General features: G+C 44.5%; 1 protein-coding gene across 2 annotated transcripts; it reads right to left on the bottom strand.

Moving 5' to 3' along the window:
- Positions 1-3,189: 3,189 nt before the first annotated feature.
- On the bottom strand, positions 3,190-20,672 carry ZBTB21 (zinc finger and BTB domain containing 21). Of its 2 annotated transcripts, XM_064647021.1 has the most exons (3): positions 20,560-20,591; positions 12,253-12,307; positions 3,190-9,368 (listed from the first exon to the last, which is right to left on the bottom strand). In XM_064647021.1, the coding sequence occupies exon 3, from the start codon at positions 9,353-9,355 to the stop codon at positions 6,179-6,181; it is 3,177 nt and encodes a 1,058-aa protein (XP_064503091.1). In that variant the 5' UTR covers positions 9,356-9,368; positions 12,253-12,307; positions 20,560-20,591; the 3' UTR covers positions 3,190-6,178. The 2 variants fall into 2 exon arrangements, with proteins under 2 accessions (XP_064503091.1, XP_064503090.1); XM_064647020.1 differs by lacking the exon at positions 12,253-12,307 and having other exon boundaries at positions 20,560-20,672.
- Between the last annotated feature and the right edge of the window lie 2,216 nt (positions 20,673-22,888).

Below are 22,888 nucleotides of genomic sequence, written 5' to 3'. Positions count from 1 at the left end.
GGAGTTCCTTAGGCTGAAAGGAGAAAGAAGGAGCCAAATCTCTGGGGCTTGAGACTCTGTGAATGAGTCAGAGAGCAGCTCTCTGCCCTCTCTTTGCCTTTTCCATAGCTCACCTAACTTTGGAGGAGCAGGGATGCTCCACAGAGGGACAGGCCAGGAGCTCTTTGTCCCTGTTTTCAAATCCTCTTGAGCTTGGAGTGCCCCTTCCAGCCTTGATCCGACCAGCTGGCAGAGTTGGTACTTCAGCTGTGCCCTGTGTTTCACCTGACCTATTGCCCCACTCCTTCTAACAAGACAGTGCACACAGTGACAAGCCCTGGGGTGAAAAGGGCACGGAAATGTTCAGCACATCCTCTTGCTGCAAGTCTCACCCTTCCCACCGAGACCATTCCTTGATATCCAGTCAGTGGTTTGTACAAAACCTGTGGAAGATCAACTGTGGAGACCTTGTCTCCTCTGTCAAATGTGAATGAAACTGGTTTGACCAAATTGCACAAGGTAAAAATGGCAAAGGGAAGCAGATGTGGTTCCAAGAAGCTGAGAAAACTGGCCTAAGCATTTTGAAAGACAGGTCTTATCTAGTTTGAAGAGGGGAACTGAGTAAACCCTGCTTCCAAAAGATAGAAAGGTCATTTTCTGCACCATGGGAATCTGCACATTACATTCCCACACTGTGTTTTGAAGAGGGAAATGCAAGCAGCAAAACTGCTTTGGAGGAGAGCACTGCGAAATACCATAAAATTCCTGACCATGTCTTTCCAAATATCTGTCTCAGTCCAGTTTTATAGGAAAGAGACAGTCAGCTGATGTGTGTTCCCTCCTCAGACTCTCCCTTTAATCTCTGATTTCATAGGAAGCAGAATTTGGGCTGTGCTCAAGTTTTTAAGATTGTCTAAAGCAGGTTCGGGTGGGGCACCTACTAAAACAGACAAAAAGCCACTATTTTAGCAATGTAAAAGTAGCATTTACATAAAAAAAAAAAAAAAAAAACCAGAACAAAAGATGCTTTTTTACAAACAGGCTTCCCACCCCTGCAGACACAATGGTATGTGCAATAACATCCCACTTTGCCAAGAGATTCCAGCAGAAGACACAGTAATTTCAAAAGAAACAAAGTGTAAGTTTATTGGACGCCAACAGTTCTTAGTCAAGATCTAAGTAAAGAAAACACACGGTAGAAAAAGTTGTACAAAGCAGCAATGGATTTACATTACATTAAAGAAAAAGTTACCTTAAGCTATTAAGTCTCAGTCCTAAAAAAAGTAAAAACCCATCCTGGTGTATTGAACAGATATAGAATGTATAAGGTACAAGGTACACAGGATTATAAACCCAGCATCCTTTGTCTGACCTCTATAATCCTTTAAAATGACAAGTGATTTTGTGTAACTAACTGGAAAAATTCTCTAGCAAATGTATTGGATAATCCCAATTTTTAGAAACTGTAGGAATCTGTTCCCCTGTACCCAAGCACTAAAAGCGATCCCATTTTCCTGCTTTTTAAAAAGGGACACTGTCAAGAATAAGCCTTAAAATATGTACTTGAAGTGTATTTTGCATGTTACGTTGCAAAGGGGAGCTTGTCCTGGTTTTATGCACATATTTGAATTAAAGATGCTGCTGCAGTAGTGGGAAGCTTGTGTCTTTGAAAGATAATGTGTATTGCTGAGAAGCTGGAAAAAGGAAAAATTGGATTGAGTCCTTTATTCTGGCACAGTGAGAGAAAAAGCAACATGAAAAATCAGCTCAACCCACAGAATTCAGATACATTTTCCAGACATCTCTGCAACAACTGAGGATGCCTGGAGTGGGCATTTTCATACCCAAAAGCAGCTCAAGTGTTATGACTCAATTCTTCAATTTTATTAATGTCAAGTATTTCTAATACAGGTAAGTCCATTTTCTGTACCCAAACTTTCTCTTGATAGTGTCCCTTTCTGTAGAGCAGTTACAGTACGGTTTTTCACAAGTCATTTTAAATAAACAAGAATCAATGCCATTAAAAATACTATCAGGCTGTGCTCAGCAACAACAGAAAAAGATTTTTAACACTGATTCATTAACACCAACACTAAAAAATAAAACCAAAAACCAAAAACCAAAACCAAAACAAAACCAAAAAAAACCCCCAAAAATAAATCCCCAACAAACCCCAAACCCCTAAGCTCATTTTGATTTTTAATTAAATGTTCTGGTAAGAAAATGTAAACAATTTCATTGAACAGTATAGGCACATGCCAGATTACAGGCTCATGCCAGATATTTGCACCCTCACTGTGAAGAGCCAAGAAATTAGGCATAGTCTGTCCTTATCCCATGGGAGGAACCAGTTTTAACACTGGGAGCTTGGAACAGAAACAAGAGTCCGTGTAGAGCTTCAGAGCAAACCTGCGTGTCCTGCTTGGGGGGAAAACAAACAATATCAGGCAAAAAAACCTCCTGGATGTTCCTGCCTAAACAGGAAATGCAGGAAAAGCCTCTTAGAGCTGTTTGGGGTCAGAGATAAGGAAATATCTCAGTTCTGAAACACCCCAGACAAACTCTGCAGTCGCCCACTTCACCAACTGCCTCCTTAATTACCTGTCATGGGGTGTTTCTCTCTCCCTTACCAAAAAAACCCCCCTGGTTCACATTCTTTGTTTTTGTAAAGCTGCATCCAATTCTATATGCAGGTTTTAAGGAGAGGAAAATTTATTTTAACTTTCAGTTCCAGGACTTTAAAAAACAAAATCTGTATGTATTTTGCTGCCATTGCTCATTTTCAAGGCTGATCATGGTCCCAATTCAGCAAAGAACTTAAGGACTTTAAAAAAAATAAATTAAGACTGATCTTAATGGACTTAAGCATAGGCTCAGAGGCTTTGCCAACACGGTGCCTGAAAGGAAAAAAAAGTCCCAAACCAAAATACATTTCATGGCTCAACCCTGCTCCTCTTAAAATGCAACACAAGTTTCCCCTCTACTTCCACTGAAGCAGGATAGTTCACTGAGATTTATCTGACAGATTATAAAAATAGCAAAAAAAAGAGGAGAATTATAGATTCTAATCTATATATTAAAACATCTGCACATTCCTGTCACAAGTTTTAAGAAAAAAAGCAAAACACTTTTTATATTTAACAAGACCTCTAACTTTGTGTCACTTTAGTACACAGCTATAAAATTAAACAAAATATGCTGAAGACAGGCTTTTGTATCAATAAATTTGCCTTTTATTTTGGCTGTGGCCAAACTAGACACTCTTCAAAAGATCTTTATTTATAAACAAGCAACTAACATTTTTTTTTCTCCATAATTTAACTTTTAAAACATATATTAAAGTTATATAAGTGGAAGCATATTTATTCCGTATCCTCCAAAATAAACACTTCTATCAAGGGCTTTTTAAGATACTGTATAAAAGCTAATAGAAAACCAGAACTGCTATATAAACATCTCATATTTAAATTTTAGAGATCCTGAATTCCTTTACTAAACAACAGGAACCAAATTTAAAAAAAAAAAACAAACACACAGAACACGCTCAAAGTTGAAAACAAAATTAAAAAAAACCCAACCAACCAAACAAAAAACCCCCCAAACACTGAAGAAAAATTTAGGAGGCTATTTAGGCCAAAAATATTTGATGGATTTTTTAGCACACTAGGAAAAAGGTCAAGGTTTCTGCAAAAATGTTGCACAAGATTTTGATTTAAAGTGTGTAAAATTTCTCATCCTGTCACAGAGCAGAATCCCAGTTGGAAGTGAGATGGCTCTGACCCAGCTGAGCTCGCTGCCACCTTCCTTTAGAAAGAACTTCACATCTATGCTTTGAGACTGTTGTGTAGGGGAATAATTGAGGAAAACTCAGGAACTGTTTTACAAAAACACGTTCGTATTTTATATGCACCGATTTCTTAAATACATTTGAAGGATACTTCGTGGGGCTTGATGTTTTTCTGATTTTTTTTTTTTAAGCCAGGTTAAGTGCAATAACCATTTTAGTTTGAAATTGTTTCTAGTGGGAAAGAAATTTAGTCTTATTGGGTGGAATAAAAAAAGTCAGTAATGGAAATGTCACTATTAAGCAAGTACCTTCTTTAACTGCAATGCCACTGAAAGAGTTTAACTGATATTCAAGCAAATTAGCCTAATCATATTCAGCTACAATTTGCCTGGAAGAGGGCAAAAAAAGAACAATATGTTACTAACAGAAGTGTTCAGTAACAATTTTAGATTTTGGTCAAAAATGAAGCAGAAGAGGCTTGAAACTAACATTGCAAATTTTTTGGTAGCTGGAAAAAAAAAGTCAGGGGTCCGTCCTGAGCTAATATTTTTAAACTTAAATGTTGGAAAAAAATGGTGGCACACTTGGGCTTTCACTGAGAAAAATCTACTCTGGTGTGTGCCTGATTAAGGATGCCCATCCTCAGATTCTTAGGAATTACATTTGTGCTTAATTTTGATAAATCTTAAGTGTCAGCTTGCAATTCTTCCAACTTTTGAGTTTGGGATACTGAAAGAACAGTCACATGGTTACACACAGAACTAAAGCCTCACTCCGGCTCCCCCTGAAACTGGTGACCAAACTCTGTGCTGGTTTCAGCAGACACAGACTGGGCTCTGACTCAGCAGCGTGGAATGACATCCCCCCTCTCCCAGCCCTGCAGGGGGAAGGTTGGTCAGGATCAGAAACACTGTTTGCATCATTTACCTTCACTCTAATCCATCACCACTCCACCGAGTTTAAATTCCATCAGAAGAATTTCTCACTGCTAGTTCACCTCACGCTTCTGGGAAAGTATTTCCTTTACTTACAGAAAAATTTGGACCCTTACTACAGCTCCTGGTAAATATGTATGATCCTACTTACACTAAATGCTCCAGTTGTGATTTGAGGTAAAATAATGGAACCGCATGGAAGTGGTTCCATTATTACCACAGTTTTCGACAAATTGGAAAATTGCAACACAGTATCACATATGATAGAAAAGCTGCAGAAAGAACTACTCTATGCATTGTATTCATAAAATGCTGTGATTGTAGTGTGATTTTCTCCTCTGCTTTGAGCTGGATATGCAACGCTTAATACAAATTTCAAATACATACTTCTTCATTTATACAGGTGTCTATATAAATATTTACATTTTTAGGCTCTGTTAAAACATATCTCTGTACTCATGGCCAAGCTTATGACTGTGTTTAGAAACACAGCTCATCTTCTGTCCCTTGATGAGCTCTCTCCTGTTGATTTAATAGTTATACATTCCTTTGTAGTCAGAATTACAAACAGTTGTACAAATAGTGGAAACAAAGCTATGAAACTTGTCTGACGTCCATTCAACCCCAGTTCATGTTACAAACAGTACCATTTGCATTATGATGGCTGTTATACAATGACTTCAGCTACCCAAGTATCCATAGGAAATTAGTCTTTGGGACATTATATAAAGCAAAGTACCCCCACTCTTGATTTTCCTTAGAAACTTAAAATTAAATGGCTGAGAGCAGACTTGCTGCTACTTCTTATATAAAATCTTAGTAATAATATTGCTGACTTTAGATTCTATTTTAATTTGCACAAGTTCCATACAACAATAAAACAATTCCGTGTTCCCTTAAAATAGCAAACATTCGTATCCAATAACATCAGGATTACTCAAAGTTGAGGTTTATTTGTTATTGCTAAAGGTTTCTAAGACCTAAGTCAATACAGCAAGACACTCCATCCACCTCCTCCTTAACTGCCAGTGCATGGCAACCATTTATATGGAGCTCGTGTGTTGGTTTCCTTTTTGAAAACAAATTAACAAAGTTGGTTACAGTATTTCACTACTATAAGCTCACAGTTAGAATCCAAATTGTTGTTGCTCTTTCATTTAATATATAACTTTATATATAATACACACGCACACACCAACATCACAGGATGAAGATCCATGCATACAATCCAGATGCAATCGCATTTCAGTGTTAAATGAAATAAAATTTATACTGTTACTATCAGATCCCAGACCACAGGATTTTAAATTACTCTGCTTTCTACCTAATAACCAAGTTAGCTTCCCCTAACCTTCAAACCCAAGCAGCATCACAGATTCCACATTTTTCATCATCGTTTTGATCCTCTCAAAATTTCTAGTCTGTGTGGCAGACGTGTGAGACCCTGAACACAGCTTTGTAAGGTTTCTGTTAAAGCTTAATTGTGTGTCTGTTCGTGGCTCCAGAGACTAAAAGCCGTCTTGAAAGTCCTGTGACAGAGTTTGCACATGTATTGTCTCTTGAAAGTGATTGCTGAGAGCGGCGGGGCGTGGTAGAACAGCGTGTCTGACTCCTGGGGCACGAACAACTTCTCAGTAGTACTGGAGCTCTCCGGTAAGCCCGTGGGGCTGTCCGGCTCCAAAGGCTGGATTTTGGGGAGCGGTGGAGGCGGGGGTAAGGGCGGAGGGGACGGGGAGTTGGCTGGTGGGCATATCTCAGGCTCCTTGTTCGTGGCCTCCTCTGCAGCCTGCGACATGTGAGACTGGAAGTGGCTCCACAGCCGGAAATTCGTTCGGAAGGCCTTGTTACACACGTGGCAAATAAAGGGCTTCACGGAGCACAGGAGCTCCTGGTGACGCTCCAGCTGCTTGCGCAAGGTGAAAATCTTCCCACACTTCTCACAGGGCCACAAGTTGGCATCCTTCTTGGAGACCACTTCCTTAGGTTCCCTGCTCGTTTCGGTGACCTCGTCCTCGATGTCATCCGCAGGCTCTTCTTTGATCTGGATTTTAAACTGTTTGGAGACGCTTAAGTCCTCAGGTAGGCATGAGGAGTCTTCAGAATCAAAGTTGATTTGTTCTGACGAGTCACTGAACACACCATCCTCCTTCGCAGCAACAAAGTTGTTCATTTTATTGGACTCTGACTGCGGGGGCAACCTGGACGAACTGGTTATTTCCCCGTTGTGATCCATGAGAGGTAAGGAAAAGTTCTCTGATGGAGCCATCGTGTTCTGATTGTGAACCTCAACCTGATGGCGCCAGATGCTGAAGGATGATTTGAAGGTACGCATACACTCGAGGCAAGTGAGCTTCTTGTACTCACACTTGCTTTCGTGCTCGTGCTTCAGCTCTGGAGAAGAAAACCTAAGGCTGCAGTAAGGACAGACAGTGGCGTTCCTACAGAGTCGCTCGTGATTTCCCTGTTCAATGAGTGAGGAGAGTTTGGCATTGCAGAGCCGGCACTGATAAACCTCCTTGTTCTCCACTGGGCTTTCAATGTGAATGTGATCCTTCTGCTTAGGAGCCTTGTTCCCTCCGATGGGTTTCTCCCCTGGGTGCATTTTTATGTGCTGTTTGAACTGCGAGAGGAAGCGATAAGCTTTCCCACAGTAGGTACAAATATAGGCTCCTTTGGTTCTCGACCTTAAATTCCTCTTGATGACCTGCTGTGCTTGTGAAGCGGACTGGCCCTGAAAGCTCTGCTTGCCACGTCTCAGTTTCACGATCAGAGCTTTTTTGATTTCCCTCTCCCTCACTATATCGATCAGTTTTCTTTGGAATTTTTCATCCAAGAGGGCGTGAGAACTGGAGGCCGGTGAGGGGTTCTTCACGATTCCATGCTGGGTCTGGCAGTGCGTCCACACTTTGAAGTTGGTGTGAAATCTCTTGTGGCATATGTCACAAGCGTAGGGCTTCTCTGGATTATGATACATGTTAACGTGACGATGAAGACCTGCTGTCGATCTGAAGATTTTAAGGCAGTGTTTGCATTTAAATTTTTTATTTGGTCTTGCTTCTTCCATCTCGCTGTACTCATCTTTACTGACATCAGAATCAGGAAAATCAGCATCAAGGTGCGGAGGGCTTGAGCCTTCCTCAAAGTTCTCTTCTGAGCCAGGAGAACCCTGCTCATCCGCCTTCAGCTTCTTGAATGGCAGCATTCTATCGTCCTGAGACCTCCTTTTTGCTGGAATTCTGCTCGGTTCCTTGTGATCATCCTCGGTTTTAAAAGCAAAGTCTTTATTTGTCGAGGCTGAACCATCACCCACCGTAATTCTTATAATTTCAGCGGGATCTGAGAGTGGACTGCTCGGTTCGGTTTTTATCCGCACCTCCGAGAGAGGGGAAGCCACCTCCCTGTCAGTGGACTGAGAGGCACTGAAAGACCTAAGGCGATGTGGGTGTATTACCTGTGGTTTCTCATCCAGGACTAACTTCTCCGATGACTCTTTCAGGGATGACTTCTGGGACACGACGTTAAATGTTTTCTGGGAATCGTTAGTTCCCGGTGAGGAGGAGGACGACGCCTGTGCAGGTTTTAGGTCAACGGAAGGTGAGTAAATAGGAACCTGGCTGTCCATGGACAGTGACCTCCGCAGAAGACTTTTTACAAGGGGCCCACTTCTGTCAATACTTTGGTTTTCTGGGCCAGACCCACTAGATGGGATTACCAGCCCTAACTTTGAGTAGTACAGCAAATTCCTGTCTTCGCCTTGACCGTTTCCTTTTCCTGCCTCTCGCAACAAAAACGTGGATTCTGATGCCCCACGCAGAGACAAGACTGGTGGTCGTGGTCTCTTCAGTGACATCTCCACAGCCTTTCCTCTCAAAAGCTGACCACTGCTTCCTGGCTCATCGTCTGCAATTTCCTTCTCTGCTAAAGGCATCTGAGGCAGCACCGTGTTCCTTTTCACCAAACCACCCCTGCCCTGATCCTCCACAGTTCCAGAAGTTTCATGAACCTTCGTATAGCCCAAAGGACTTTCTTTCAGCCACCTCCTTTCAGTCAGTGGTAAGTTGTGAAGGGTTTCAGTTGGTTTTGTTATTTGTGGTCTGCTGCTAGTTTTGACTGCCACAGAGGGCGGAGGTTTAGGAGTATGGCTTAAATCATGCTGTGTTTGATTTATGCTTTTCGCTTGTGCTTCAATTCTGTTCTGACAGACGATGACACTTCTCTTCTGGGAACTACTTTCATCTTCATCTTGATACAGTATTTTCTTGACAGGGCAAGCAGGAAAAGGAGCTTGAGGACTCTTGGAAACGATGTTTGTGAGAAAGGATATCCCAAGACTGTAGCCCAGCTCTTGCACAGCTGCGAGACTGCCTTTCTCAATGAACAAGGATGAAGAATAAATGTAGTTCAACACGTTATCGAAAGCATCCGGCTCACAAAAGTCGAGTTGAAACACTGACTGAGACTCGTTCTCCTTGTTTGTGAACAGAGTCTGGAAGTATTCACTGCTGGCAGCCAGAACGTTCTTATGGGCTCGAAATTTCTGGTCTCCCACTATGAGCACAACATCACACAGCTGTCCCTTGAGACGCTCCTCGTTCAGGGTGCTCAGAAGGGAAATTGCATGTGCTGGGTTTATGTAGTGCAAGAGCCCCTCCATGATTCTGATGCCTCTGAAAAAGAACAACAACAAAAGTTGTAGGTTGCCTTGTGTGAACGGTAAGAGGTAAAGCAAACACACCTAATCCCCCCTGTACTACGTAAACTGGCCAAACCACCAACAAATAGTGATTAAGGAAACGGCTTTGTTTGGAGGAAAGGTATGGGAATGAAAACAACACTGTCAGTTCCAACAGATGCTCAGGCACGGGAAGAATCAGCTCATCTGACCACTTTCCAGTACCCTGTTAATGGCTGATCTTAAATCAGAAATATCACACCACAAATATGATGGGTGGGCTGTGTTCTTTTCCTGCAATACACAGGGAGGAACAGCTCAGTCATTTCACTCCCTATCTCTGCTTTAGCTTTATGAAGATCTGTCTTGACAGCTGCATTGATAAACTTTCGGATCAGATGTCTAAACTTAGGTTATACCAACTCACCTTTCTGAGCTTAAGCAACCCTGACAGTCTCCTGCTGACCAAACAAATTAAGGGGGTTTTGCTGTCACTTTTAATAGGATGATGGAAAGGGCATTAATACTGGGAAGGGAGAAGGAAGCAGGATTATTGTCTGTAATCTAAATTTATCACGTTTGTTTATGCTTAGTAAGTGCTGTTAATTATATACTTCCAACAATCAAATATGTGTCACCTAAAACTGTACTGGCAGGATCTGGGAAATGTCACAATTTTTACTGAGGTATCCCTGCATTGCTTTGCTCTATCTCTGCATTGCTTTGCTCTATCTCTGCATTGCTTTGCTGTAGCTGAAAAGCAACCAGAGAACTGAAGTCCCCATTTTATTCATTAGCAGGAGAGCACTTTATGCCCACATTCCATATATTGAGGAACAGTTAGCCTGGGATGCATCTAGGAGTACAAAATTAAGCTGCAGTGAAGAAATCTCCATGTTCCATGTGCTTCAAAACACAGCCTACTCCATACTGCAGGATGTCTCAATAACTCAATATACTGCTCCTGATTGGAGCTTAACAAAAAAAGAGAATCAGGTTTTAAGTTAGTATAAATCAAGAACTTCTGGGGCAGGAATTGGAATTTATACATCTGTGCACAGTGACACACACAGACAAATCAGCAATATCCAATTTTCCTTTTTTTTTTTTTTATTCTTATTTTTTGGTTTGGTTTGGTTTTTTTGTTTTTGTTTTTGTTTGTTTGTTTGTTTGTTTGTTTTTGTGGACACTCTTTACACTGCCTTCCTCCATGGTGGTATAAAACATGTCAATGATGTGTCTGTTAAAAGCAATTCTCTTCTTTCTACAGCTGATTTGAGAAATTACTCTTTAGTTTATGATCTATACATATAAATACATAGACAATGAAAAGGTTTCAGTGTCCATCAGGTTACAAGCAACACTGTAAAGTTTATAAAAATAAAAAAACAGTACTAAGAGGCTGTAACCCTGTGATTAATAAATGAGAGTGGTAAAACTTACAACAAATGGATACAAGTAAGTGATCAAAGCCTAAATTGGTATTACTGAGAAATGACAGAAAGGGTGCTGCATCTCTGGGCATTGAGCTGCCACTTCTGCATCTGAAACTCCCAAATGACTTCACAGTGCCATGGCAATAGGAAAAGCAGAATTCTGTTTCCTCACCAAATCAGTCTTTATCGAGTGTTTCAGTGCCTTGCAGTGTCATTTCACAAACACTAATTTATCCTTAATTCACCTCAGATAGTTACAGTTATAATGCATAATCCCCCCACACCTTCATCTAAAAAAAGCAGTGCAGTCACTCTTAATTTGAGAATCCAATCTGGCTTGGTTTGCTTTCTGTGTTTTGCTTAGAAATACTGGGGGGGATGAGGATGGATGGTGGTTCAGTACCCCTCTCCTTTGTGGGTGCCACTGCAATTTAAAGTGGTCAGGTCTGAGCAGTCCTAAACCAGTTTCACTGTCTGAGCACCCATTAACACCTGGAGTGTTATTGGAAAAAGTGTTCCAGGGAGGCATCTTTTCCTTTAGCTTCATCTGGAAGAAGGTGAGTTTGCAAATCCAAGTGGTTCATCTGGGATGCAACTTGCAGAGGGTTTATGGAGGTAACAGATCAACAGCGTGCTCAGGGAGCTTGAACCAGAACAGTGGTGTAGAGACACCCAATACAAGTTGCTGCATAACCCCCACCTTCGAGGACAGAGTGAAAATACAGTGTATTAGTCACATATTTTGAAATGTTTTCAAATATTTCACTTTAATCTGCTTTGCCCAAACCCTGTGTTTTGTGTAAGACTGGCAGAATAAACACCATGTAATTACTATGTGTCCCTTTGTCCATCCTAGCACAGTAACTCAGAGTAACCAGCAGAGACTGGTGGAAAATCTACACATCTAAAGCAGAGCCCAACAGTCACCCATCCTTCTTTCCCCATCCTCCTTTTTTATTCCTAGAACACCTTCAATTCACTACACATAACATGACAAGAGACAATCATCCCTCCCTTTCATGCTCATGGCACAGTCTCTTGCGTGCAGTGAAGGAGAGTTTGGTGCAATGTAACTGTGTCACTTTAACAGTAACCAAGGTTGCAAGGTACACAAATGGCAGGGGAACAAATTAATCCTGCAAAAGCAGCTTTAATCCTGGTATTTCCTAATTCAAGTGCTTGACTTTCAGCTTAGTAGCCTTTAGACACAACAGGCAGAAATAAACTATGACACCAAGAAGCAAAACCAGAACTGTTTTGCAGAACCATTTTAAGACATTTACACAGACCATCTAAAAGCCTGAAATGCTTAGATGTGAAAAAAAAAAAAATAATCCAAAGATTACCTGAGTAAATGTACAATGTGTTAAAATGTCACTACATGAACACTTTTCAGTAACAAAGTTGATCCAAGTTACTCCTGCTCTCTCTTGTTCATCTTACCTGCACACTGCAGGTCACTCCTCCTCCAGCTGTGCCAGTATAAATACCAGCAGGCCTGTGTGACACAGCAGATCAGACAATAAATAAAACTCCAGAATTATTAATTTTCAAATGCTGGTCAATTTTGATATTAAACCACAACGACTGCATTTGCATAACTGAAGAGGCAACAATTGGAGCAGCCACAGGAAGACAAGAACTTCTCCCAACAGTGTCCCCAAAGCCAGTGTTTGTCTGATTAGCCCCACACAAAAGCTGTGTCTGGCAGTGTGTAGATCCAGACCTCTGGAGTCTCCTGTAACACTAGATCTGGTTCCAGGTGTTTGAGGACTCTTACTTCTCAGCTAAAGATTACTTTGCCATTAGCTACCTAAGCTCTTTCCTCCAAATAATCTGCTTCTATTCTCTCCAACCATGTTTTCCAGCCACCTTCACTACTGACTGGAAACAAAGCTCTTTTTATTTTCTTCCATGACGTTTGGGTGACATCAAGGAAACAGTAGGAGCATATCAGGAAATCTCCCTGTGTCTGTGTGCCACATGGCACAGCAGCTGCTGGTCCTCAGGAGGAACAGTGACAGTAAAACTACAGGAAGAGCAAGTGCAGCAGGAGCACCTGCAGCCTTCCTTCAGGAGGCCAAGAAGAGATTTTGGTGTTAAGTCTTCACAGAATCACAGAATGGGTCAGGTTGGAAGGGACCACAGTGGGTCATCTGGTCCAACCTCCCTGCTCCAGCAGGGTCATCCCAGAGCACATGGCACAGGATTGTGCCCAGATGGGTCTGGAATATCTCCCACCCTCTCTGGACAATCTGTTCAGTGCTCGGTCACTGCACAGCAAAGAAGTTCTTCCTCATGTCCAGGTGGAACTTCCTGGGCATCAGTTCCTGCCCGTTCCTCTTGTGCCATTGCTGGGCCCCCCGAGCAGAGCCTGGTCCATCCTCTGCCCCCTCCCTGCAGACCCTACAGACCTGGGGGAGGTCCCCTCTCAGCCTCTGCTCTGGAGGCTGAACAGCCCCAGCTCCCTCAGCCTTTCCTGGTCAGAGAGGCTCCAGTCCCCTAATTCCCTCCATCAACAGCCCTCTACTGATCTCAGCAAACTAAATTTCAGAAACCTAAGTACCATATTTGGTACAAGATTGCTTTTATTTTATATTTTGAACAAGGATAGAAAAAGACACCTCTACTATTTCAAAATTACTTCCAGGAAAACAAAATAAAAAAGGAAATCTCTACTCAGGAAAGCTCTACTCAAGGAAAGAGCGGAAAGGCTCAATCTTTGGCCCAACAGTTTCTTGGTCTTCAACATCCACCTGTCTTTGAGGTGGTAGTTCCCCTTCCTTTCCTCTGTCCCTTACTGTCACACCTCCTCCTCCCAGCTCTGTGGTACCCTTCTCTTCCTTTCACCAGCTCAGCTGCTCATCTCACCTCCCAGTGAGTTGATTCAGCTCCCTGAAATCGAAGCAGGAAACAAAGCAACAAACAAAATCAATCCAGCTTTTTATACCTGTTGGCTATTTTCTAGGACAGGAGCTTGATATCTCACTGAGAGGTCAGATGAGCATCAGAGTTGCAGCAAGAGAAGCCACGAAACTGCTCATTCTTTGTCAGGAAGTTGTTCCACCAGCTTCACCCACCTGAAATTTCACCTTTAGAAACAACGGAGCCACCAACACTGAAACTTTACAGGCAAGATATTTGCGTGACTGATCTCAGTGTAACAGCTACACACGAGCAACAAATACACACGAGCAACTAAGAGAAGATGTTGATGTTGCCTCCTGACACCCATTACAAGGACACAGCTGTCAGCTAAAGCTCCATTAACAGCGTCTTGGGGGTGGAACTGGGAAAGACGATGTTCTGAAGCCCTTAATGAGATGCGATTTTGCAGCAAGGAGGCGCCAGGGCTGTGAGAAACTGCGGCTGGACGCAGGGAATATAAGGACGGAGGAGGAAACACGCAGAGGAGACAGGAACCAAGGGAGACTGAACAGGGGTTTCTTCAGGGAAAACACACAGGAAGCGTGGCAGGGGCAAACCCACTAAGAAAGCAAAGAAACATGGATTACAAGACTCAGTGAGTTCCCGGGGCATCCCCAGGTAAATGCGGGAATGTTGCACTCCGTTGGGAGTGCTTTGCAGAGGATCTGATGGCTCTGGTAATTCAGGTGCTGTTTCAGACACAAGGAAGGAAAAACATCTGATTACTCATCACAAGTCCAGATGCAAAACAAACACACACCGCTTAAGCTTCTACTCAAGGTTTCTATGCAGGGTTTTTTTACTGGAGCTTGACAACGGTTTATAAAACGTCTCTTCTCCCATCAACAGCCTTTGCAACACACTCTCCCATAGTACATATATATTTACACACTCCCCTACACGCCCCCAAAAGCTGTATGTAAAAGCTCCAAACCTGCGCAGGAAGATTGTTTGGACTTCTACAATCTTTTTCTAACTATACATTTAAGTAACCTCTTCCTGCAAGTTTGAGGATTTCTCTCTCCCTGGGTTTACTGAAATGTGATTTCACTGCTATTGCTGTTTCCTGCTGCTGACAATACTGTGAACTCTCTCCGAGAAGACAAATGCTTTTTCATGCACAATAAGTCAGCAGCAAGGAGAGACTCACTACAGTGAAGAGAGGCATAAAATGAGATAAAGAACATGTTTGCTAGTGTGTGAAATTGGTGGACTAATTTCCAACTATTTATCCTCCACACATACAGAAGCAGAAATATAGGGAGAGGAAAAGAATTCTATAATCAGAGAATCACAGAATGTTTTGGGTTGGAAGGGACCTTAAAGATCATCCAGTCCCACTCCTGCCATGGACAGGGACATCTTCCACTAACCCACATTGCTCCAAGCCCTGTCCAACTTCCAGGGATGGGGCATCCACAACTTCTCTGGGCAACCTGTGCCAAGGTCTCACTAACCTCACAGTAAAGAATACTTTTCTAATATCTAATTTAAAACTACTCTCAGTTTGAATATTGTGCAGTCTCTCTATCTTGCCCTACACAATGGACAAACAACGAGCAGTTACTCCGACACGGCCTAAAAATTCTCTTAGAAATTAGAGGCTACTTTTCATATTCAGATCACACCCTTCCTTTCCCCATCTGACACTTAAAACAGCTCCTCCTGACTTGCAGCAAAGTGCAGCATGTCAGAGTAACATCACAACGCTCCTCTTGTCCTTCTCATTCTTGTCTACAAACCTGCAGCACTAAGGGGGCACTTTCATCTCACTCTCAGTCCAGTCTAACCAGGGATTGCTCCTGCAAGGAGCAGTTGGTGTCTCCTCCACCCCTAAGGAAGGACTGGCTCGTGTCAGAGCAGTAAACCACGGGATTGCACAGCCAAGGGATGCAAGCAAGAGGGCAGGAATACGCGCTGGCTGTGAGCTCTCCTGGTTCCTCCCAAAACACTTAATGAAGATTAAATCACAATTTGACAAAATACTTGTCCTGGCCTCAATGTCTCAACTGAAAGGCGTGTAACTCACCCTCCAAACTGCTGTGAACGAAATCAAACTATCAAAAAGTTTAAAAGTTTAAAAATACTTTTCACTAAGTAGTTCTTCCACTTCCATTCCCTTGAGCTTTGTGATGTTAACCTTTCTGGCAGGACAAGACCAAAAGGCTCGATGGCTGTATAATTAAAAAACCTACAGAAACATCATCCCCAGAAATATTTCATATGATTTTTTTGGTAAGAGATGCATGAAATCAAGAATTTGAAGAAGGGGAGATGTACCTCAAACATGTACACTTGTACTCTTTCTACAGGTAGACTTTATTATTTTGCTGGTAATGCTGAGATATCAAATGGAATAATATTCATAACAGTCATTCCTTTACTATTCCTTTACACTTTTTCTTTGTTTAACTGGCCTAATTCAGAACAAATCTTGTCTACAGACTGCTTTTAATATTTTTTAATTTTTTAATTATTTTGTATAGTCAAAATGACAACCCCCTAATTGGGGGCATATTTCTATAACTATAATGTGGCTTTTTACAGGCATATTTTAGATAGGAAGAGAAGCCAATTATACCCATATAAGGTACTTTTCTATCAACAGAATTGTGTTTACACAAAGGTTTCTTTAAAAAAAACCAAGATTTGAAGGGGGAGAGGTCATACACTTAATCTGAACAATGCACAACTAATACAAAAACTGAGCCTAAAAAATTGCCAAGTGAGAAAGTTATGGTTCAGGGAATGCAGGTATCTTCCTCCCACTGAAGGGATCCAAAGAAAATGTCATTCCACCATCACCAATTATAGGCAAGAGACTGGGAAGACAGTACAGGAAACTAGAAAAGGGGAAAGACAGCAGCAATTTTACCTGAGTTCTACGTGAGATTTACAAGGTCAGCATTGCTGAGAATGAACTGCAACTTAAAGATTGCTCAGGCCTTTTCATCACGGACTGTATGGAAAGAATTTGCACAAGATGTGGTGTTTCACTAAATACAAGAGAGAAAAACTCCCTCAACAATCAGGACTAGGTGATTTTGAAACTTTCCTGGTTTTTGGTGGGCTGCAAAATGGTGGTGGTGTTGTTGGTAGAATGAGCTTAGGGAGGTCAAGGAGTTGCTCAACACATTCTTTTCTTGTCCATAAAATATGCCTGAACTGTTCCAGAACAACATAATACATAAAGCAGCCAATAAGCAAAGACAACAGGTGATTTTTTTAATTTATTTCACTGCTGAATGAAAGAAAACATAAGAGAACTGCTGTCTTTAATATTATCATTAAGGGAAATAAAAAGGAAATATTACAGTACAAACGCTAATACTAAATTATAACTATTTTGGGAATGAAACCCCCTCTGCACAGAACATCGTTTTTAAAGCAGTGTTTCCACTTGCAACGAAGGATTTTGCTGCTTCTGAAGACTTTTCTTCCCTTCTGGGGATCTCAGTTGATTAAATGCAATAGACCCCATTACAAAAGAGCTCAGAAGTTTAACGAGAGCTGAAACAGTTGCAACTGCAGCATGTGACTCAGAGCGTGGCCCCTCCCAGCGCAGGACAAACCATGTGCCGGTTACAGCCCAACTTCCTCCCCTCAGCTCCTCCTTCCTCTCCCGGGTGAGAGTCTACATTTGTTTATTATCACTGTTGGGCAGATAAAATAAACTTCAAAACCCTGAAAGCTATACTGGGAAACTGCTTTTTTTTTTTAACAGTAACTGCCTCACAGCTCCTGCAGTTCCAACCAAAACAACTTCAGTAGAGTAAGAAAGCTCAAGGCTTTATGTGAAGTTGTCCTGTCAAACTCAAAGGTTGGCCTGCCCATTACTAATTCTAAGGAAAGCGTGGTCAGCACCAACTATTTAATTCTCTGTACAAGTATTCTCTAGCATCACACACACACAAAACTCCCCACGAGCTCATAAAACCTAATTTCTTAGTAATACCCAGCTTCTGGTGATGCAGAGGGTTCTCAGTGTGAGATGTTGAATCCGAGTCAGCTGGCACAGCATCACCCTGGCACTTGGAACCTACACAGCAGGAACAGGAGGCACAAATGTTCACATTCATCGCTAAATGTACAGCACAAAGAGGACTTCAAGAACTTCTTAAAAGCTACTGCCTCTTTTTATATTAAATAAGAGGGATAATATGTGCTAGAGGAAAAGTTACTTTAAGCACTAAAAAACCCCACCCAACTCACTATGACTTTAATCCTGTTCTGGATCACAGGGAAATGCTGAAATCAGTCAAGAGCAGCACTGAGGGCACAAGACACTCATTTTCAACTCCAATCCCCAGGGGTTATCTTGGCTCCAGCAGAGTCAGGGGAGCTCCCAGCTGGAGAAATCCCTGAGAAATCCTGGCCTGGCACACACTGTTGCAGCTGAAAACTTCAGAGGTTTGCAATTTGTGACATCTCCCTGCAAGTCCCTACTGAGAACATGTAAATGACAGTTCTTTAAACGTTCACAATCCAGTCAGGGTGGGTGGACTTTCCATGGGTGAACAAAGTGTTCTTATGAGATTTACAAGTGTAGAGCCCGCGGGTGAAACACAATTCTGAGAGAAAGGGATGTCAGATCCCCTTTCACCCAAAGGACGGCCACATAATTTGGGGGTTTTTTTTGCAAACAAGGTTTATAAAAACTGTTGCTTGAATTCGCTCAAAACTTCCCCTCAAGAAGATCAGCATACTGCTGGTGGAAAATTTTAGTCAGAGGAGTCAGTGCGAGCAAAGTCACAAGAGAACACAACAGCTGTCTGTGTTCAGGCAATACACACATAAAGTGGTAGTAGATTTACCTGTAGTACGTATTTACCACTCGTGATTTAATATCAAAAGTACGTATTTACTAACCCTGATTGAATATTCCTGTACAGAAATACACTCAAAAAAATCTATTTATTAATATAAATTTATCTGAGGGTAAAAAGATTAATTACAATTTAACCGAAAATTCTTCAGCGCATTCACAAAAAGTCATGAGACTGTGTAATTCATCACAGTCTCTTCTTACATGTACAGCCCACCCATATTTCCACTGTGAGTCCAAGTGCAAAAAAACTCAAGCTATTAAAGCAAGTGCTATTTAATTATTAAGATGAGCTTACTCAGCACATAATGACATTCCACAATATTTCCTGTCTCCTAATAACTCCTTTAAATTACGTTCTTGTGCCGTTCCTTTGCATGAGCTGCATCCAATCTGCATATAATGTCAGCATGGACTTTAGGAAGGATTACAGTAAAGTTCTCTCTGACAGCTGTGACCACATAAAACATCTTCCACGGCTTTCTGCAAAGGCACAGCACAGCACTGAGCGTTCCTCCACCTGGCTATGAAATGTACTTCATCCTGATGAGTAAACCAGCCCAACAGTGCTCAGACTAGCAAAGCTTTGTCTACAAAATCACAGGATGGGTCAGGTTGGAAGGGACCGCAGAGGGTAATCTGGTCCAACTTCCCTGCTGAAGCAGGGTCATCCCAGAACACCCAGCACAGGACTGTGTCCAGACAGTTCTGGAATATCTCCACTGAGGGGGATTCCACAGCTTCTCTGGTCTCTGTTCTAGTGAAGTTCTTCCTCACGTTTAGGTGGAAATTTTGTGCATCAGTTCCTGCCCGTTGCCTCTTGTCCCATTGCTGGGCACCCCCGAGCAGAGCCTGGTCCATCCTCTGCCCCCTCCCTGCAGACACACCTATTAACGAGCTTTAGTACCCGCCTGTACATACACACCGCAGGCACCTCGCTGGGGGAGGATGAAATGAGCTCTCCCTTCCAGATACATCGGGGAGCATCCATGTCACCGAGGCACAGACTCTCCCCATGTTTCAGAGTTCGGATCGGAGCCGGGTCGGAGGGGTAAGCAGCGGGACCTTCAGTCCCTGACAAGCCCTCACACTCCTCGGGCAGGCGATCACTTGCACCCCTCAGGCGGCCGCTTCTTCGCGCCACCGCTCCCTGGTGTCCATCGGCGGACCCTGCTGTCCCTCACACCACCTGGTGTGCCTCACACACACCACAGGTCCCTGATATCCCTCACACCGCCGCTCCCTGGTGTCCGTCACACACCACAGTCCCTGATATCCCTCACACCGCCGCTCCCTGGTGTCCCTCACAACCGCCACCGACTCCACACACCGCCGGCCCCTGGTGTCCCTGACAGCACCACGGGTCCCTGGTGTCCCTGACAGACACCACCGACCCCACACATCGCCGGCCCCTGGTGCCCCTCACATCACCTGGTGCCTCTCACAACCACCGGTCCCTGCTGTTCCTCACACACACCACAGGTCCCCGATATCCCTCACACCACCGCCCGACACTCCCCTCAGGCGGCTGAGCCCTCCCGCCCGTGCCGGCGGGTAACGCGCTCCCAAGGCGCCCCCGCTGAGGGAGCGCCGAGACCGCGCGTCTCTTCCCAGCCTTCTCCCCGCTCCCGATCCGCCCCTACCCTTTCTCCTCCCCTCCCTCTCTCCCTCCCTCCCCCCCGGCTCATGCGCCCTCCGCCCCAGGCGGGGCGGGCGATGTGGCGGCGGCCGCGGGGGCACCGCCCGCCCGCTCCGAGCGCCTGCGCCGAGCCCCGGGCGAAGGAGGGGGGAAGAGTTTCGTAACCGGCGCATGCGCGCGGGAGCCGCATCCCCGCTCGGCGGAGGAGGAGGAAGGGGGGGGGGGGAAGGAGGTTAGAAAAAAAAAAAAAAAACCACCTCAGAGTTACGTCAGGAAAAGACGGATTTGTGAGCCGGGGAGACCCGCGCCGCGCGGGCAGCCCCCCGGGACGGGCGCGACACGCGGGGCCGCTACTCACCCTGTCCGCCTCCCCTCCCCGCTCGCCCCCCTCCGGGGCGCCTCCTCTCAGGGCTCGGCCCGCGCTGCCGCCGCCGCCGCCGTGATTCCATCCATCTTGAATTTGACGTCATCCCACAACCGAGGGATGAGGTCATCGCGGGGAGCGCTCGTCACGTGCGCGGCGCCGCGATTGGCCGGGCCCGGGTGGGGGGGGCGCGGGGGGCGAGGGGGCGGCGCGGCGGGGGGGGCGATGTGAGGGGACGGGGATGGGGAGCGGGGTCGGGGTGGGGGTGCGGATCCCCCCCGCCCGCCGTGCTGACACCGCGGGCGGAACGCGCCCCGGCCGCCTCCCTCAGCCCGTCCCGCGGGAGGGAAACTGAGGCAGCAGCCGCGGGACGGGGGGCGAAGGGGGGTGCGATCCGGACAAAGGGCAGGTCCCTGCCGTGTGTCCCCCGCCGGTGACAGTGGCACTGGGATTCGGGAGGTGCCGCTGTGGTAAAACCCACACCCCTTCCCCAGCCTGGGCACCGCGTGGGGGGGAACCAGCGGGCAGCGTCAGTTTGAAATTCACCTAATTTAATCGTGTGGTGGTTGGGGTTTTGTTTGTTTGTTTGTTTGTTTGTTTGTTTCTGGTGGGTTTTTAGTACTAACTTTGATCTTACGGGATTTTTTTTTAAAGTGTAAGGGGAAGATCCAGCGTGCTTTGGAAAGAAGCCCCACGTCTAAGTGGCACATGTGGCATCCTCATGAGCCACCCCCTCCCGCCCCGTTCCCCTTGAAAGTCACCCACCGACCTCCTCAAGCCGCTCACAGACCCCTTCACAAGCCAGTCCCCTGTCCCCCTCACAAGACACCGATCAAACCCTTCACAAGCCACCCATCGAATCTTTCATAAGCCACCCACTGTCCCTCTCACAAGTTGCCCCCCTGTCCCCCTCACAAGTCACCCAGTGTCCCCCTCACAAGCTGCCCATTGAGCCCCTCACAAGCCACCCCCGACCCCCTTGCAAGTCACCCAATGTCCCCTTCACAAGTAAATGACTGTTCCCCTCCCAAGCCACCCACCATCCCCCTCCCAAGCCACCCACCATCCCCCTCCCAAGCCACCCACCGTCCCCCTTGCAAACCAGCCCACCATCCTTTACAAGCCACCCATTGAACCCCTCCCAAGCCACCCACCATCCCACTCACAAGCCGCCCATCATCTCTGTCACAAGCCACCCACTGTCCCCCTTGCAAACCAGCTACTGTCCCCCTCACAAGTCACCCACCATCCCTCACAAGCCAGCCCCCTGTCCCCAACATTCCCCTTACAAACAGCCCCCCATCTCCTCACAAGCCACCCACTGTCCTGCTCATAAGCCAGCCCACCCCCTCCATTATCATCTGGGAGGCACCTGCCCAGATCCTGATGGGTTTTAGCTCAGACCCTCTGTAACTGCTGTACTCACTCATCTCGATGCGATTTGAAAAATTATAATGGCCATTATCATTGCTTTAGGCTGGCTTCTCATTGTAATTATCTGCTTTGAATTAAGTACCTGAATAGGGCTTTGTGTGTCAAAATACTACTATTAAAATAGAAATTAGAATTACAAGATTTCTCTTGTTTTTGTTGAAAGCTAATCTGGCACGTTATCTTTTCATTAAGGGCAGCTCTAGAGATTAACATCTAATCCCACTGTGGTGTTTTCAATGTGCTTTTAGACATCCCACCTAAGTCACAAATACTCTAGAGCAGCTACTAGAATCCCTGCAATGTGTTTAATGATGTATTTAAACCTTTTTTGGCGATGATTTTTTGCAAATGGGCTAAACCCTGAGTAAGAAAAATGGCGATGTACCTGACTGGGTCCAGCTCCTTTTTCCCCTCTCCATCTAATTTTTTTCTTTTTTTTTGTCATTGCAGTCTCTTGGTGGTTTTGGAAACTTGGGAAGCTTCCTGTGAAAGGAGTGGTTTTTTTCACCCATGGTCTTGTGCCGTGACGTGAGTGTGGCTGTGTGATGAGCCAGAAGGAAAACCGAGCAGGCTGCTTGGTGTCATCTGGAAAAATTCCCTGCTCTGGTTTGCCAGACAACGAGTGTGTAGACAACTGCTCTGGCACAAGGGCCTGCTGTGGTGATGGGAACAAACAACTGGGAAAGCAGTTGCATCTGTTCCCATAAACCAGTTTGTGCAGTGACACTGGCTGTGCTGCCAGGGAAGGATTTGGGAAACCAACCTAAGCTTGGAAATCTAGCAGAGCCCTGTTAGCTTTTTTTTTTTTTTTAATGTGTACTCAGTTATTTCTCAGCCAAGCAGAAACAAACTGATCTTGCATAATTTCTCATCCGTGCTTCTCCAAAAG

This window comes from Pseudopipra pipra, chromosome 2 (genome assembly GCF_036250125.1).
Source record: "Pseudopipra pipra isolate bDixPip1 chromosome 2, bDixPip1.hap1, whole genome shotgun sequence".
Classification (NCBI taxonomy): domain Eukaryota; kingdom Metazoa; phylum Chordata; class Aves; order Passeriformes; family Pipridae; genus Pseudopipra; species Pseudopipra pipra.
Note: the sequence above shows the minus strand (reverse complement) of the source record. Positions and strands in the feature narration are given on the sequence as shown.

Bases quoted from the DNA above. Each gene is read 5' to 3' on its own strand.
- ZBTB21 (XM_064647020.1), bottom strand. From the start codon at position 9,355: ATGGAGGGGCTCTTGCACTACATAAACCCAGCACATGCAATTTCCCTT.